The sequence below is a fragment of the Nuphar pumila genome, chromosome 14 (genome assembly GCF_984573655.1).
Source record: "Nuphar pumila chromosome 14, dmNupPumi1.hap1.1, whole genome shotgun sequence".
Lineage (NCBI taxonomy): Eukaryota > Viridiplantae > Streptophyta > Magnoliopsida > Nymphaeales > Nymphaeaceae > Nuphar > Nuphar pumila.
In genome coordinates, this window is record NC_143262.1 from 77,592,159 (window position 1) to 77,607,279 (window position 15,121).

The window sequence follows — 15,121 nt, forward strand, 5'->3', positions numbered from 1 at the left end:
TCATATGACTCCAAATGGATCACTTTTGTCAAAACCAAGTATCAATAAATTCAAATCATATGTTTTCACCGCCGATGGAACATCCTTGGATGTTGAAGGCATTAGAAACCTTGAGAAAACTTATGACCAAAACAAAGATTTTTTTGTTCTCAAGATCCGAATTATTCCAAAACTTAATTTAAATCTTTTTTTCAGTTTCTCAAATTACCGATTTTGAATATGTTGTCACTTTTTCACCTAGCCATTGCTATGTGCAGGATCTCCGGTCTGGGAAGCGGATTCGGCAAGGCCATAGAAGAGGGGATCTCTATTATATGAATTTTTTGTCTTTGCCATCCAAATCATTTTGTAATCATGTTCAATCCAAAGATATTGAGACTTGGCATAAGAGGCTTGAACATCCTAGTATTTTCAAGTTGTATCTCTTTCTTTTTTTGGAAAATTTTTGTAATACAAATACATTTACATGCAATGATTGTATTCTTGGAAAGATTCATTCGCTTCCGTATTCGCATAGTAATTTTATGTCAAAAAGACCTTTTGAACCTATGTCACATGGGTGCGGGTGCGGGGATTCAGCACTTCCAAAAAACCCGGGTGTGGGGGTGCGGCAGGGGAAAAAATGTAATATATATATATATATATATATATATATATATATATATATATATATATATATATATATATATATATATATATATATATATATATAAGGGGGGGGGGGGTCTGGGGATCCCCTCCCCCAAGATTTTTTTTTAAATTCCGCAGCCCATTTCATAGGGCAATTTTTTTTTTAAAAAATCCAAAAAAATGGACCGAAATGACCCTAGGTGCGGTCAACGCACCCAGGGTCGGGTTGACCGCACCCGGTGCCGCACCCGCACTCACGTCGATGCGGGTGCAGCACCCTGCTAGCCGAATCCCTATTACATATTTTTGAACTTGTGCATTCCGATGTATGGTGGCCGACACCCATTATGTCCAAGGGAGGATATTTCTACTATGTTACTTTTATTGATGACTTTACTAGATATACATGGGTATACATTATTAAAAACAAATCCGATGTCTTCACTAATTTTAAAGAATTCCATGTTCTTATTCAAAATCAATTTCAAAACAATATAGCTATATTTAGATCCGATTCTGGAGGTGAGTACATGTCTAAAGTTTTTTAAAATTATTTCAAAATAAATAGAATTTTGCATCAACGATCTTGTCTTAAAACACCACAACAAAATGGTCTTGCGGAAAGGAAACATAGACATTTAATTGAAACTACATGAACACTTCTTGTCTCTAAAAATGTTCCTAAAAACTTTTGGGCCGAAGCTCTTCTTATCGCAACATATCTTATCAATTGTATGCCCTGTTCTTCTTTAAAAAATGTGTCACCTCTTGAAAAATTATTTAAAATTACTCCAGATTTTAATAGACTAAGGATATTTCGATGTAAATGCCTTGTGTTTGTTCAAGGACAAGATAAATTATCACCCAAAGCTCTTGAATGTAAGTTCATTGGCTATGGTGAAAATAAAAAAGGCTATAGATGTTATGATATTCGAAACAATAAACTCTATGTGTCAAGAAATGTAACCTTTCTTGAAGAACAAAATGGCTTTGATATTCACACATGTAGAGAAGACATTGACTATTCCTTCCTATTTGACCTAGCTCCTACAATTGAGTCCCCTGATGCAATTATTTGCGATGATACTTGTGATGGCATTTCACATCATAATGATATACCACAACATGGTAATGTTTCTCAAAATGAGAACCTTAATGATATAAATGTATATACCCGACGATTAGGAAATGAACATCAACTTGCTCTTGAGAGATATTCTCATGACTTCTCTTTAGAAGAACCTATTGATCCACCTAGGAGATCTTCTCGTAATAGTAGGCCACCATAAAAATTTGTGTCTTATGAATTTTTTTCACCTAATTATAGGGCTTGTCTCATGTTAATACATTCGTATCATAAGCCTACTTCATTTAAAGAAGCTAAAGATCGTTCACATTGGATTGAAGCTATGAAAATTGAACTAGAGGCTCTTAACAAAGCCCAAACTTGGAGCATTATTCGTCAACCATTAGAAAAAAGGCAATTGGGTGTAGATGGATATATAAAGTCAAAACCAAATGTGATTGATCTCTAGAAAGATACAAAGCTCGCTTGATTGCAAAAGACTACGCCCAAGAATATGGGATTGATTATGAATAAACCTTTGCTCCAGTAGCTAGAATGACTAGTGTGCGAACATTAATTGCCTTAGCCTCCATTAAGCAATGATCGATATATCAAGTTGATGTTAAAAATGTGTTTTTAAATAGAACTCTATGTGAAGAAGTTCTTATGGATCCTCCGCCAGGTCTTGAAATTGGTAAAAAAAATATTCTAAAGTTAAATAAAGCTTTGTATGGTCTTAAACAAGACCCAAAAGCTTGGTATGATCTTTTTAGCAAAGTAGTTCTCGATAATGGTTTTTCGTCATGTTATACTAATACTGCTTTGTTTGTTAAAACTTCTAATGAGTACATTACAATTTTGTTGTTATATGTTGATGACATGATTATCACAGGTAATGATAAAAAGGGTATTGACCTTATTAAAAATATTCTTAAAGAAAATTTTGATATGTCTGACCTTGGTTATCTAAGGTATTTTTGAGGAATTAAAGTTGCATACTCCCCCAAGGGGTATGTTCTCTCTCAGATGAAGCTGACCTCCGACATTATTGCCCGGTCTGGGCTGACAGATGATAAGAAGGTGGAGACGTCATAAGTGATCAACTCTAAGATGAGAGCCAGTGATGACACTCCTTTAGCAGATCCCACACCTTATCGTCAGTTGATTGGGTCACTAACATATTTATCTATCACCGGGCCTGATATTTCTCATGCGGTTCATAGTGCAAGCCAATTTCAGACTGCTCCTTCTACCATTCACATGGTCGTAGTCATGAGAATTATCAGATATTTGAAAAACACCATAACTAAAGGATTATTGTTACCCTCTTCTTCACCTCTTGCTTTACTTGCTTGTAGTGACTCTGATTGGGGGTAGCTCCAATGATCGTATTTCCACCACAGGTTATTGTGTGTTTCTTGGAGAGTCATTTATTTCATAGAGGTGTAAGAAGCAACATAAAGTTTTTCTCTGTTCTACCGAAGCAGAGTATCGTGCGATGACCACTACCACCACTGAGATTGTATGGTTAAGAAGCTTGCTTAAGGATATGGGCGTCTCATTCTCAACTTTTTCGAAGCTGTGTTGCGACAACAAGAGTTCTATCTACATTTCCAACAATCACACCTTTCATGAACGAACAAAGCGCATTGAGATGGACTGTCATTATGTTCGTGATGAGTTCTTACGGGCCACCATTCAGCTGCCTTATGTTTCTAACGAGTATCAGTTGGCGGACTTCTTCACCAAAGCTTTGCCATCGCCTCGTTTCTACTTTCTCCTTAGTAAACTCTCGGTGATCTCACCATGTGTTTGAGGGAGGGTGTTAAAATATGTTATACATATATATATATATATAGATTATGACACATACACACACACATATATATATATATATTACATATATATGTCTATGTGTCTATCTACATATGTAAATCTATATATTTCTTTTGTAATACCCAGTAAGGGCAAATTAGTCTTTTCACATTGTACACCCATATCCTAAAGGATATGCCCTTTTTCCCTTTTCTTCTTTTTCCTTTTTCTTTTCTCATTTTTTCTTTCTTTCTTTATTGGTTGAGAGGGGTCCACATAGAGTCGTTGGACCCCTCCAACGGTCATAAATATGATGGTTGGAGGGGCTTCAATGACTCTATGGGAGCCCCTCCTTGGGTTCCTTAGTGTGTATAAATAAGGGGCTTGGCCCCATGTATTCTTCAAGCTTCTTGTGAAGCCTTATGTGAGTGGAATATATTTTTTCACCTTATTTTGTGTGTTTTACCACTTTTGTGGTTTGTTGCAATCTTGCCCATTTGTGGCTTCTTGTGTATGTGCGTGCTTTCGTGCTTGCTCTTGGAGATATCGCCTCACTCATTTGGCACTTCATTACAGATATGTCATTGCGTTCAAGGTACACAACACGAAAAAGTATCCACTATATTCTGCACATGGAGTACCTTGACTCTTATGATTTGTTTGAAACTCAATGGGTTGAGCAAAAAACATGTTTATGAACACGTTGATTTCATGCTGTTTACTGTTTTACCAATGTAAGCTGATATATGTGGTAAGAAAGGAGCAGAATACTTCAACAAATTGCAATTGATGTATATCACTTTGCAAGCAGATCATCATGAAACATTGCAAAGCATTAAACACATTTTTCCAGTAAATCAAATATTAAAAGCTAAGGTGGAGATCCATGCATAGATCTAAAGAGTTATATAAGTATTGTAAGAGCACAATCACATATATATATATATATATATATATATATATATATATATATATATATATATATATATATATATATATATATATATATATATATATATATATATATATAATGTGGTAGCTGCCTTCCACGTTTTTAGCCTACCGCCAGCAGGCTTTTGAAGTTTTTTTTTCATGTTTTCCTTAAATCTGACTGTACAGATGTGTTATACATGCTTGATTTTATAGGAATGAACTCATGGATCGTCTGATTTCAACACACAGGATGTTTTTTATAAGGTTTAAAAATCAATGGTCTAAGATTTTTATAAATAGTCAGGGCTTACAAAATCTTGTTTTTGAATAAAAAAACGGGATCCAAGTGTCGTTTCCTTGCAAATTGACCATGCCAAACACATATGCATAGTCAGATTTGTGAAAAACTACTTGAAAGCACTGCTCCGGGTAGGCTGGTGGTAGGCAGCTACCACTTTTCCATATATATATATATGTATGTATATATATATGGTTAGCATTTGGTGCTATTGAAGGCACAAGACAATTGAGCTGGAAATCATAGGTTCAAGCTTTATCGACTCAACCTGATTACATGGATGTGTTCAACATGATTTGTTTGCTAAGGATCAAATCTTAGATTATGTTATTTCTATCTAAAAATATGATTTTTTGAGTCATGAAATTTTAGTGCATTGTGGACTGTTGATTTTTGAAGCCCTTTAAAAACCTTCTTACATGTCAAGATCACATTATTCGAAACTCATTTTCTGCTAAACAAATCTTGTAGTTCGTAAGGTCCAATCTACAAAAAAATCTAAAAAATATGAAATGATGGTGATTTATACTCAATAGTTCTGTGCCTTGAATAACACCAAATATTAATCAGTGTGTGTGTGCGTGCATGTGTCCTTGTACTGGACATGTGTGATGATTCATTCATGATCTTTGTACTGGACATGTGGAGGTAATGTAATATATTTTCTGCTATATCAAAGGAATTGTAAATGGTGGACAAAAATCGTAAAGAAACAAAACATCCTTTGATTGTAGGTTTCTTTGATGCGGAATGGTTTCGACACGCAGACTTGAGAAAACTATATCAGGTAACTGCATATTATTATGATGGAATATCATATCATTGAGTAGCAAGTAGAGTTGCTGCTGCATTTAGTAGTGAAGCAGACTAAATATTTGTCTCATCTTTAATAGCTGAGATCACATGGATAAGACAGTTATTCAGTTCCATGAACAAGAGTATAGGATGCTTTATTAACTATTTGCAACAATTAAGGTGCAATCAAGATCTCGCTTGATCCCATACATCACAAGAAAACTAAGAATGTTCAAATAGATCAACGTTTCATAAGGGAAAAGGTAGAGGATGAGGATGTAGAAGTGAGATTAATTGATTCTAAAAACTGAGTACTCATGAAGGGACTTACCCAAGTGAGGTACTGGTTCCTCAAGAATAAATTATCCATGGGAAGAACTGGAGTTACCAGAAGCTTTTTAGATAGGTGGAAAGCCCGCTTCCCGGAAACTCGCTTCGGACGCACGATACTTCTCGCTTTCGAAACTTGATGGGAATCTCGATTCTCCCACGCTTCTCATATTCTTTCTACACGCTTCATCTATTCTTCTTATGTATTTTCTCACTCTACTTTTCATGTTTTTTATGTGTTTCCTCTCACGCTTCTCACTCACTTCCATGTGCTTTCTTTAAATTGGCAATCATCATTTTTAAATTGTGTTAAAAATTTAATTCTTACTCTAAAAATCATGAAATTTAAGAATAAGCACTTTTATCTTAGTTTTTATTTGCATTGTATTTTGATTCCCATTCAATTCTTATATTGTTTTTTTTTTAATTCTTGCTTCCAGCTTCCTATACATTTTAAAATGCACCGGTTCTCGCTTCCGCTTTCGGTATCGTTTCCCGTTTCCACTTCCTAGTTTGGCAACCTTGGGAAGAACCCAACTACAGCTGGAGCGAGGCCAATAGAAAGTGATGTTTAAGTGCAATTCCATAAAGGGTATATTTGTCCTTCAAGTTAGAAGCTACTTATTAAGGGTTTTGTTGGATTTGTACATACACTTGAGGATGTAGAAGTGAGATTAATTGGTTCTAAAAACTGACATACTCATGAAAGGACTTACCCAGGTGAGGTACTGGTTCCTCAATAAATTATCCATGGGAAGAACCCATCTACAGCTGGAATGAGGCCAATAGAAAATGATGTTCAAGAGCAATGTCATCAAGGGTATATTTGTCATTCAAGTTAGAAGATGCCCATGGGTGGATTTGTCCTTCAAATTAGAAGCTACTTATTAAGGGTTTTGTTGGATTTGTACATACACTTGTATAATGTTGTAAATGCATTATAATTTTTAGGTGCATTATTGTCATCGGAAGCTAATGCCCTGATTATAAGTAGATATGAATAGAGGATGCCCTATCATGTGGTGAGTATGGGTAGTTTTCTCCTGTCAGACGTGTCTTTAATAACTTCAATACTTTCCTGTTTTATGTTAGATGTTTCGGAGCTTTTCTTGTTTTATTAGCTGTGTTATATTCCTTGGTTATTTTTTCTATTTTATATAGTCGTCTTTCATTATTTATAAATCTAATGTGTTTGCTGTTTTCAAGTATTTCATGGAATGTATGGAAATATGTCAACAATTGTACCTTTTTATTTCGTGATGATTGAGAGAGTACGACTCTGAGTAAAAAATTGGCTAAAGGAAAATAGAAGTGAACAATTTCAGGGCAGAAATGTAGAAGAAACACCAATTCTTAGTAAAGATGTTTTTTTTTGGATTTAGTGAAGATGGGTTGTTTTCATTATTTGCTGGAAGTATACAGAATTTTTTTGGACGAAAGTTTTCAACATGGCAGCATCTTTTGTTTGCTTCCAAAATATCTTGAGGTCATCTCGTATAAATTAGTGGAAAAGGATGTAGTCATTATTAAAAAGTGTTATTTTTTTAATATGTAATTTTCTCTAAAATAAATAATCTTGAATATTTTTTTCTGAACATTACAATATCTTAATGGTCCACCTCTAACCCTAGTCTTTCTAGTAATTGATTGGCTTTTCATTATTGACGGGAATCTGTCCATCTGGTTTTGGTTTGACTTGTACTTTGGAATTATAGTTATTTTCCCTGTTAAACTAGTGCTTTATGTGACAAATATCCTAGCTGTGATATTTCATTGACATTACCATTGTAATTCATTTACTGTACTTGTTACAAAAGTGTTTATTTGATCAATGCGAACATTTTCCATGCAATGAACCAAAAGCTTGAGTAATTAATAAAGATTTTGGTTTTCTTTTGAGACACTTTTAACCAATGGAACAAATCTTGCACGCTTGATCATTATATAATTCTTTAATATACACAATATTGCAGGCACTGCAAAGTGTTGAGGAAGCTCTAAAGCGGTTAGAAAAGTTGCTTCAAGAGCTTCATGTTTGTAACACCAAGACAGGGAAGGAACATCTTGAAGCTGCTTGCTCTGATCTGGAAAGGATAAGAAAACTTAAAAAAGAGGCTGATTTTCTTGAAGCATCATTTAGAGCTAAGGCAGCATCACTTCAGCAGGTTCTTTTTAAATTTAAAATTCATGTGCTTTTCATAATGGCATCAAGTTAATTCATTGTAATGTGAAAAATTATGAACCAACCTCTAAATTTGACTGTTGGATTTTTTTCTTACATGTCATGCTTATTCCTGTTAAACAAATGCCGATCATATTCTAAAACTTGATTATTTTGACAGTACGTGTGTGTGTGTCTGTATGTTCCTACCATAGTCACCTATATTGTTCAAGGTAATTTTTCGGCAAAGGTTTTTATCGGAGATATTTTCAAAAAGTGTTTTTTTTTCAGGAAAATATTTGAAGATTTAAAAATAAAAAAACATAGTGAATAATAAAAAAGAAAAGAATAGTAGGTTTTGTAGTGTTTTTCTTACAAAAATATAAAGAAACAACTAGAAAATCTTTTAAAATATAAAAGAAACAAAACAATATACTTAAAATATATAAAAAATATATTTTTGAATATCTCGAGAATATATCACGATAATATCTCGATATTTTTTATTCTGGTGATATTTTGAAAATATCGGGAATATCTTGGGAAAATATTGGCTGACCTTGAAATACCGATAATGTTGTGATATTTTCAAAATATCGGCGGTGACAGTCTTTCCTACACACTTTGTGATGTGTGCATATGCATGATCACATGCACATGCATGTGTATGCATGTATGCGTGTGCTTTATCCATTTTTCCAAAAAAAATCATCCATCTGCTTATATAATTCAGATTAGTGGGTTTAGTTTATATAGTAGTATCATATAGAAGTGAATTGTCAGAAAGATTCATTCAGTTATGGGTTACATAATTAGATTACTTCTAGATGCTGCAAGAATTCTATGATGAAGAATTTCTCTGAGTAAAAAAATCAAGAATCATAACATTTTGTTTTTTTCTCGGTGTCCCCTAGATATTGGTGTACTGCTGATGATCCCTCTATCTCCTTGTTTATCTTTAGCGTCTCACTATTTATTAGCAAATGTTGTTTTTATCTTAATGTTGGTCAAGGTATATTTATTCTGTTCTTGTAGAAGTTCTTTCTCGATTTCTTGTCAGTAAATCAGGTTTTGGCACTTCTTTAGTAACACATTCATGTATGGCTTTTGTGTTCCTTGTATATTTCTAGTTGTTTTCAAACTATCAGGTGTCTTGGCGTTCACTGGCTAGGTACATTAAGGGCATTGATCTGATTGTTCTTTAATGATGGTTAACTAGGGAGAAAGGAATGCTATACAAACTCCTGCTGGACAAGAACGCCGCCATGCTAATAGAAAAACTGGAAAAGATAATGTGATACTTGGTAATGAAAGAGACAAAATTACAAAGAGGTACAACTGTTACTGTACGGGCATTTCATATAATTCTTATTAACATATTTTACTATAGAAAAGTTTCATGAGAAAGCAGACCTTTTTTTTAAATATGTTTTCCCTTTCGCAATCACCATGAAATGAAAGTGCAAGAGAAATCACTGATGCTTATAATAAGTATTCTGATATTTTGTTCACTTCTACCATCTTTGGTGGATCATTTAAATTTCAGGGATTTTCGTGATTCCCACCATTTGTGGAGTTTTTTGGTGCCGCAATCAAAGAAAATGGAATCCAAATTATCAGCAGCAAAGCAGACTGTAAGCCTTTTCCTCAGTGTGTTAAATTACAATCTCTTTTAATGATTTTAGAATTGGTAAAATTAGTGGTTTATCATATTGTATGATCCTTTAAGTATGATTGTTACAGTGAAGATATATCCTTTAAGCTCTAATTGTAGCCGTTGGACTAGCTCCAACGGCTACATCAACTAGTCAAGATCTAGTTGGATCTTGACTAGTTTAAGGTCTAGTTCAAATTGAACTAGACAAAAATAAAAAATACAAAAGAAGAAGAGCTTCCGCCGGAAAACCCTAGTCTTGCTATGTGGTGACGATGCTTTTGGATCATTGGCTCGACACGACCATCTTCATTTTTGCCCAGTCCTTTGAAGGGTTGATAACCATGTTTCAGAAGTAAATCAAATCCCTTTCTTGCTTTCATAAATTGCGGGAACAACGGGTGATCTTTGATGGCGCTGTAGTTGATCTGACCTCCAATCTTAAAGAATTTGGGACCTCTCCATCGGGTCATGGCTACAGTGTGCAAAGCTAATTCTGAGAATGTCTGGAGTATTTCTCGATTTTTTCTGAGACTTATTTCTTCACTTTCCCTAATGCTAGGGATGTCTGCAGTAAATGATGGCCGAGGGATCATGGCCTGCGGGAGCCTTTCTTCTGGGTCTTCTCCCAGTACAATTGTAATCATTCCACCTTTGGACCATTTTGCACATTGATGGAGGGTGGAAGGCACTGCATTAGCATTATGAATCCACGTTCTTTCGAGCAACAGGTTATAGGTGGGTGGTACATTGACCACATGAAAAAGCACTGAGTGCACTGAATAATTGATGAACACCTCCAGGAATATCTTGCCTTTAGCCGTTTCACCGTGGTTGTCAAATCCGTAGATGGTGATAGGATCTGAAATATATTCTTCTTCCTTGATGCCTAATGCCTTTGCGGTCATTTCAAGACATATATTGAGGTTGCTGCCTCTATCAACTAGCACATGAGGTACTGTCATTCCTCTTACTCGAACGACAATGTACAAGGCATTATTATGAAAGGAGTGAGGCTTTGGAAGGTCCTTATCTGAGAAGGTGATCGGCGCATTGGTCATGGCTGAATTCACTATTTGTGCCATGTCTTCAGGTGTGGTACTGGGTTTGACTTTAATCTTTCTGAGCAAATCATCCAGTACTTGCTGATGCTTGCAAGAACTCTTGGCTAAGTCCAAAATTGAAATATTGGACAGAGCAGTCAAAGGCTTTTGACTTTTATTTTCCGGCCTGGGCTTGATGAATTGATTAAGGAAATCAGGAATTCCTTTTAACTTGGGGGATGACTTTGTGGGCTCTTCAGACACTTTCATCCTGCCAAATGCTGAGATTATGTCCATCTTCTTAGAAGTTGGAGCTGCTTGTCGTAGCACTGACACTTGATGCTGAACTCAGAGATCTTGTACGAAACACGGTTTGATGTGTTCGTGAGGTAGAAATGGCTGTTTAGATATCATTGTTGTGGTGTGTGGAGGAAAGGGTTGATTTAGAATGTCCATTTTCTCTTCTTCTTCTCCTTCCATCAACAGATTCTTGTCAATAAGATCCTGCGTGATGTTCTTGTGAACGAAACAGTTCTCCGTGTTGTGTCCCACTGTCTTGTGGAACTTGCAAAATTAATCTTTCCATTTTCTCATAGGCACAGGGGGATCGGACAGTCTAGGCAACTTGACCATTTTCTTCGACAACATATACTCCAGCACATCTTCGAGCGATTGATCGAGAGGAGTAAATTTTCAATCATAGCTCTATCCTTCATGTTTGGCCTTCTCACACGGTTTCGGCCCTTGATCCTGCTGAGGAGGCTTGCTGTATTGAGGAGCAGGCTTTCCTTTCTGATCACCTTTATTGTTTGAATTGTCTGCACCATAGCAATAATCTTTCTTCTGCCCTTTATACTGATTTTGACTGCTGTTGTTGTTGGCAGAATAGGTGAAGTGAGATTTCTTCTTCTGTTCACATTGAGGGTTGTGTTTGGGAAATGTGAAGCCTTCGTAGACTCCATTTTTCACACTCAGCTCGAGCCATTCGGCTCGTTCAGTCAGCTCGATGAAGGTTCTGGATGGTGCAGTGGAGATTAATCCTCTTAATGGTTGCGAAAAATTGTTGATGATCAATGATAGAGCATGCCTTTCTAATATAGGATCTCTCATTTTATTGCGGGCTGATCTCCATCTATGAATAAAGTTCTGTGCTTTTTCGTTCTCATTCTGCCTTAGATTGTAGAGATGGCTTAATGTCGGGAGCGCCTCTGTGTTGAACATGAAGCGTTCAATAAACAAGTTCACAACTTTATCGAACTCCTTGAGCTCGATGGGGTTGATATGCTCAGCATACCATTTGTCTGCAACTCCTTCCAAGCTGCGGGGAAAACATAGAAATAGTGCTATGTTGTCCCTCTTGAACCTTGAGCACTCAGCAAAGAATGTGGCAAGATGAGCTTTTGGATCGCCAGAACCATCGAACTTGATGAATTTACGAGGAAGGTTTTTGAGATCTTCATCTCCTTCTAAGCCATCATAAAAGTCCTCGCTAGTGAAGACTTTCTTGCCCTTGTCGTGGGCTTGCAAATCTTTAACCACTCTGGCCATTTCCTTGAATTGTGCTTGCAGGGGTGCTTCTGTGACCTGACTCTTTGATTTGCGGCTCTTCTTTTGTTCTCGGCCATGTTTCTGAAATGCCGGAGGCACCTCATATTCTTCATCGGTGTTTTCAGTTGAGTCTGATTCATCTAAAATTTCCTCTGGCTGAACCTGCTTCTTGAAAGCCTTCTTATTCTTATGACCATGAAACTTCCCTCTAAATGGATTCTTTTCTGAACTGGTCCCGGGCTGCTCATTCATCATCCTGTTCATTATCTTCCGAAACATGGCATACATTTGCGGGTCTATGCCCTCATCCTCTTGTTGCTGATCTTGACTCCTGTCGGATCGCGGGGAGCCCATCTCTTCTTCTGAAGCTGACGAATACTTAGATGCCGTTGTTCTTTTGCCTGATCTTGTTCGAACCATCAAATGCTGTGGATGCTCTCTGCAGGGCAAAGACCTGATTAGATTATGAAGGGATTGGTTTTTGGAAGAAATATTTGTTGAAAAGATATACATATGCTTATGGCAAGCGGTTCAAATTGCTGAGACCATTCTTCTGCACTTACTACCAACCAGAGCGGAGTGTTCGGCAGTTCTCCCAGAGGCAACAATACATTAAAGCCAGACTACTATCAGGAGCTATGGCAGAATTCGATCTCACTTCCGCACAATGGTCTGGGGCATATCATTCCGCCTGCTACGACTGGGATTCCTTTGTTTCTCTTAAAATCTTTCCTGGTCCTAGAGTGTCTGCTGACTATCATGAATGGTGGCAAATTGTTTGTCCTCCACCTCTTTGTCAAGATCAATAAAAGTTCAAAATTTATCATTCCAAGAAAATTTTCTCTCTCTATTGTGGTTTGACGACCTCGCCTAGGTAACAAGGCACATTTTTGTTGTTAGTTCAATTTTCTAATCATGTTCTATGAACTGTCAACTTTTATTTTCTGATATCATGTGAACCTAGGAGCCTAGACTTGAACCTAGCTGACATGGATTGCATGTAGACTAGGCATGGTTTGGTAGGACCATATTGAGGAGAATTATGCATGCTCACATAGAATTAGATTTGAAATACAACACTCCTCAATCTAGGACTTGTATGAAAACAATGTTTGCTTTTTCAAAAAATTTCAAAATTATATCTCTTTAGGACTTAGAGCCCTCTGTTTGCTTGCATGTGCTCATGTTTTCAAAAATCACCCCACCTATGTCTACCCGGTCTTCACGTTGTTGGGCTCTCTTCCAGGACCATAGTTCGGGACAGAGCCTCATAACTGGGCCACTTATTTGGGCTAACGCCCCCCTACCACATACCAAGGGCCATAGTCCAACGTATATCGGCAGGCGCTTAAGGATGTTGAGAAAACACAAGCCTAGAACCGGAGATGAATTTTATGCCACGTACATCGAGCCTCAGCTCGAGTATATTGACATAGCATGATTGAACACAGTTGATCTGAGCCTAGAGTCGGGATTAGGATCCTAAAGCTCTTTCAAAATCAATGCATTTAGAGTCAGCTTCTTAGGGATTGTTGTATATGCATAATTGTTTGTGATTGAATATATGATATTCATTTTTGTCTTATTTTCTCATATTTTTCCCAAATTTTCCAAAATACTGGACAATTTTTTAAAATACCTCATTTTCCATCTTTTATGAAATCTCTTCTTTTTCTCAAAAACCCTGGACGATTTTTCTAAATTATCCACCTTTTCTTCAAAACTCCAGGTGATTTTCCATTCTTCCGTTCCTCTGGACTTCGAATTTCTAGCTTTTTATTTTATCCTGCCTTCAATTTTTAAAATTCTTGTACTTTTTCAAAAGTCTAATTCAAATCTTCCTATCTTTCAGTCCAATGGCACCCAGTCAGCTCGACTCTGTTTTTCTTGAGGGTCACATCTCATACGAGGTGCGACAAAGTCTTCTTGAGCATCGATGTCTCAGCACCGGACCAATCTTTCCCCGATGGTACTATAATTGGTTCAAGAACTTCTCTCGTATGTTTTTGCACCATTTGCGCGAATGTGGGTTGGAACTGGCATCTGTAGTGGGAAAGTTGACAGTCAACGACAATCTGATCCATGCACTGGCAGAGCGGTGGAATCCACGCAATTGCACGTTCTGGTTCCTGTGGGGCGAGATGACCCTGCTAATGGATGAGTTTTCAGAGATCATGGGACTGCCTAAGCCACCCGGTCAACCTGGAGATCCGTTAGAGCAACAATTTTTGATCAATGTCAAGGGTCTGGACCCTAAAAATGTTGTGGCTCGCATGACAGGGCGCAAGTCTTGGCTACTGATTGAACAAAATGGGAATGAATATGTAAGCCTTATCGAGATCTACCGACAGTATGGGCATTCGCAAAAGTCAACTCGTTATCTAGAACAGCTCGAGAGAGAATTCAGCATGCGATGGTTCTATACACTGTGGGACTCGCTTTCTTTCCAGACGAACAAAATTATGTGGATGTCAGAATAGTTCAGCTTCTGAGGTGATGGGGAAGTCGACAGACCAGCCGTCTCTCGATAGCCATGGCCGCACTTGCTTTTCTATACAGAGGATTGACTCCCTTCACGCTTGGGGAGTCCATTCTAGTTAAGGGATGTACTTATGCACTTTAGTCTTGGTTCCTTCAGCATGTACCGACCAGAGCTAGTTCATTCAGATATAACGGCAAGGCGCTCCTTCCCGTTGCGCGGTACCGATTCCTGATTGATCATCTGTAGGAAGAATAAGTGGTGTGGGACTATTTTGATCGAGAATTATCGCCTCCCAGATACACCTATGCATATGTCAAGAAATTCAAGTTGCTTTGTCCATTCTTCTGCGCTTATTATCAGTTGGAG

General features: G+C 37.1%; 1 protein-coding gene across 4 annotated transcripts in view; it reads left to right on the forward strand.

The window, feature by feature from the left end:
• The window catches only part of LOC149817031 (uncharacterized), a 166,959-nt gene that overhangs the window by 75,949 nt on the left and 75,889 nt on the right, over positions 1-15,121 (forward strand). For all 4 annotated transcript variants that reach the window (XM_089986720.1, XM_089986718.1, XM_089986719.1 and 1 more), the window contains 3 exons: positions 7,841-8,032; positions 9,248-9,360; positions 9,575-9,662. In XM_089986720.1, the coding sequence (XP_089842846.1) occupies positions 7,841-8,032; positions 9,248-9,360; positions 9,575-9,662 (393 nt within the window). The remainder of the gene's footprint in view (positions 1-7,840; positions 8,033-9,247; positions 9,361-9,574; positions 9,663-15,121) is intronic.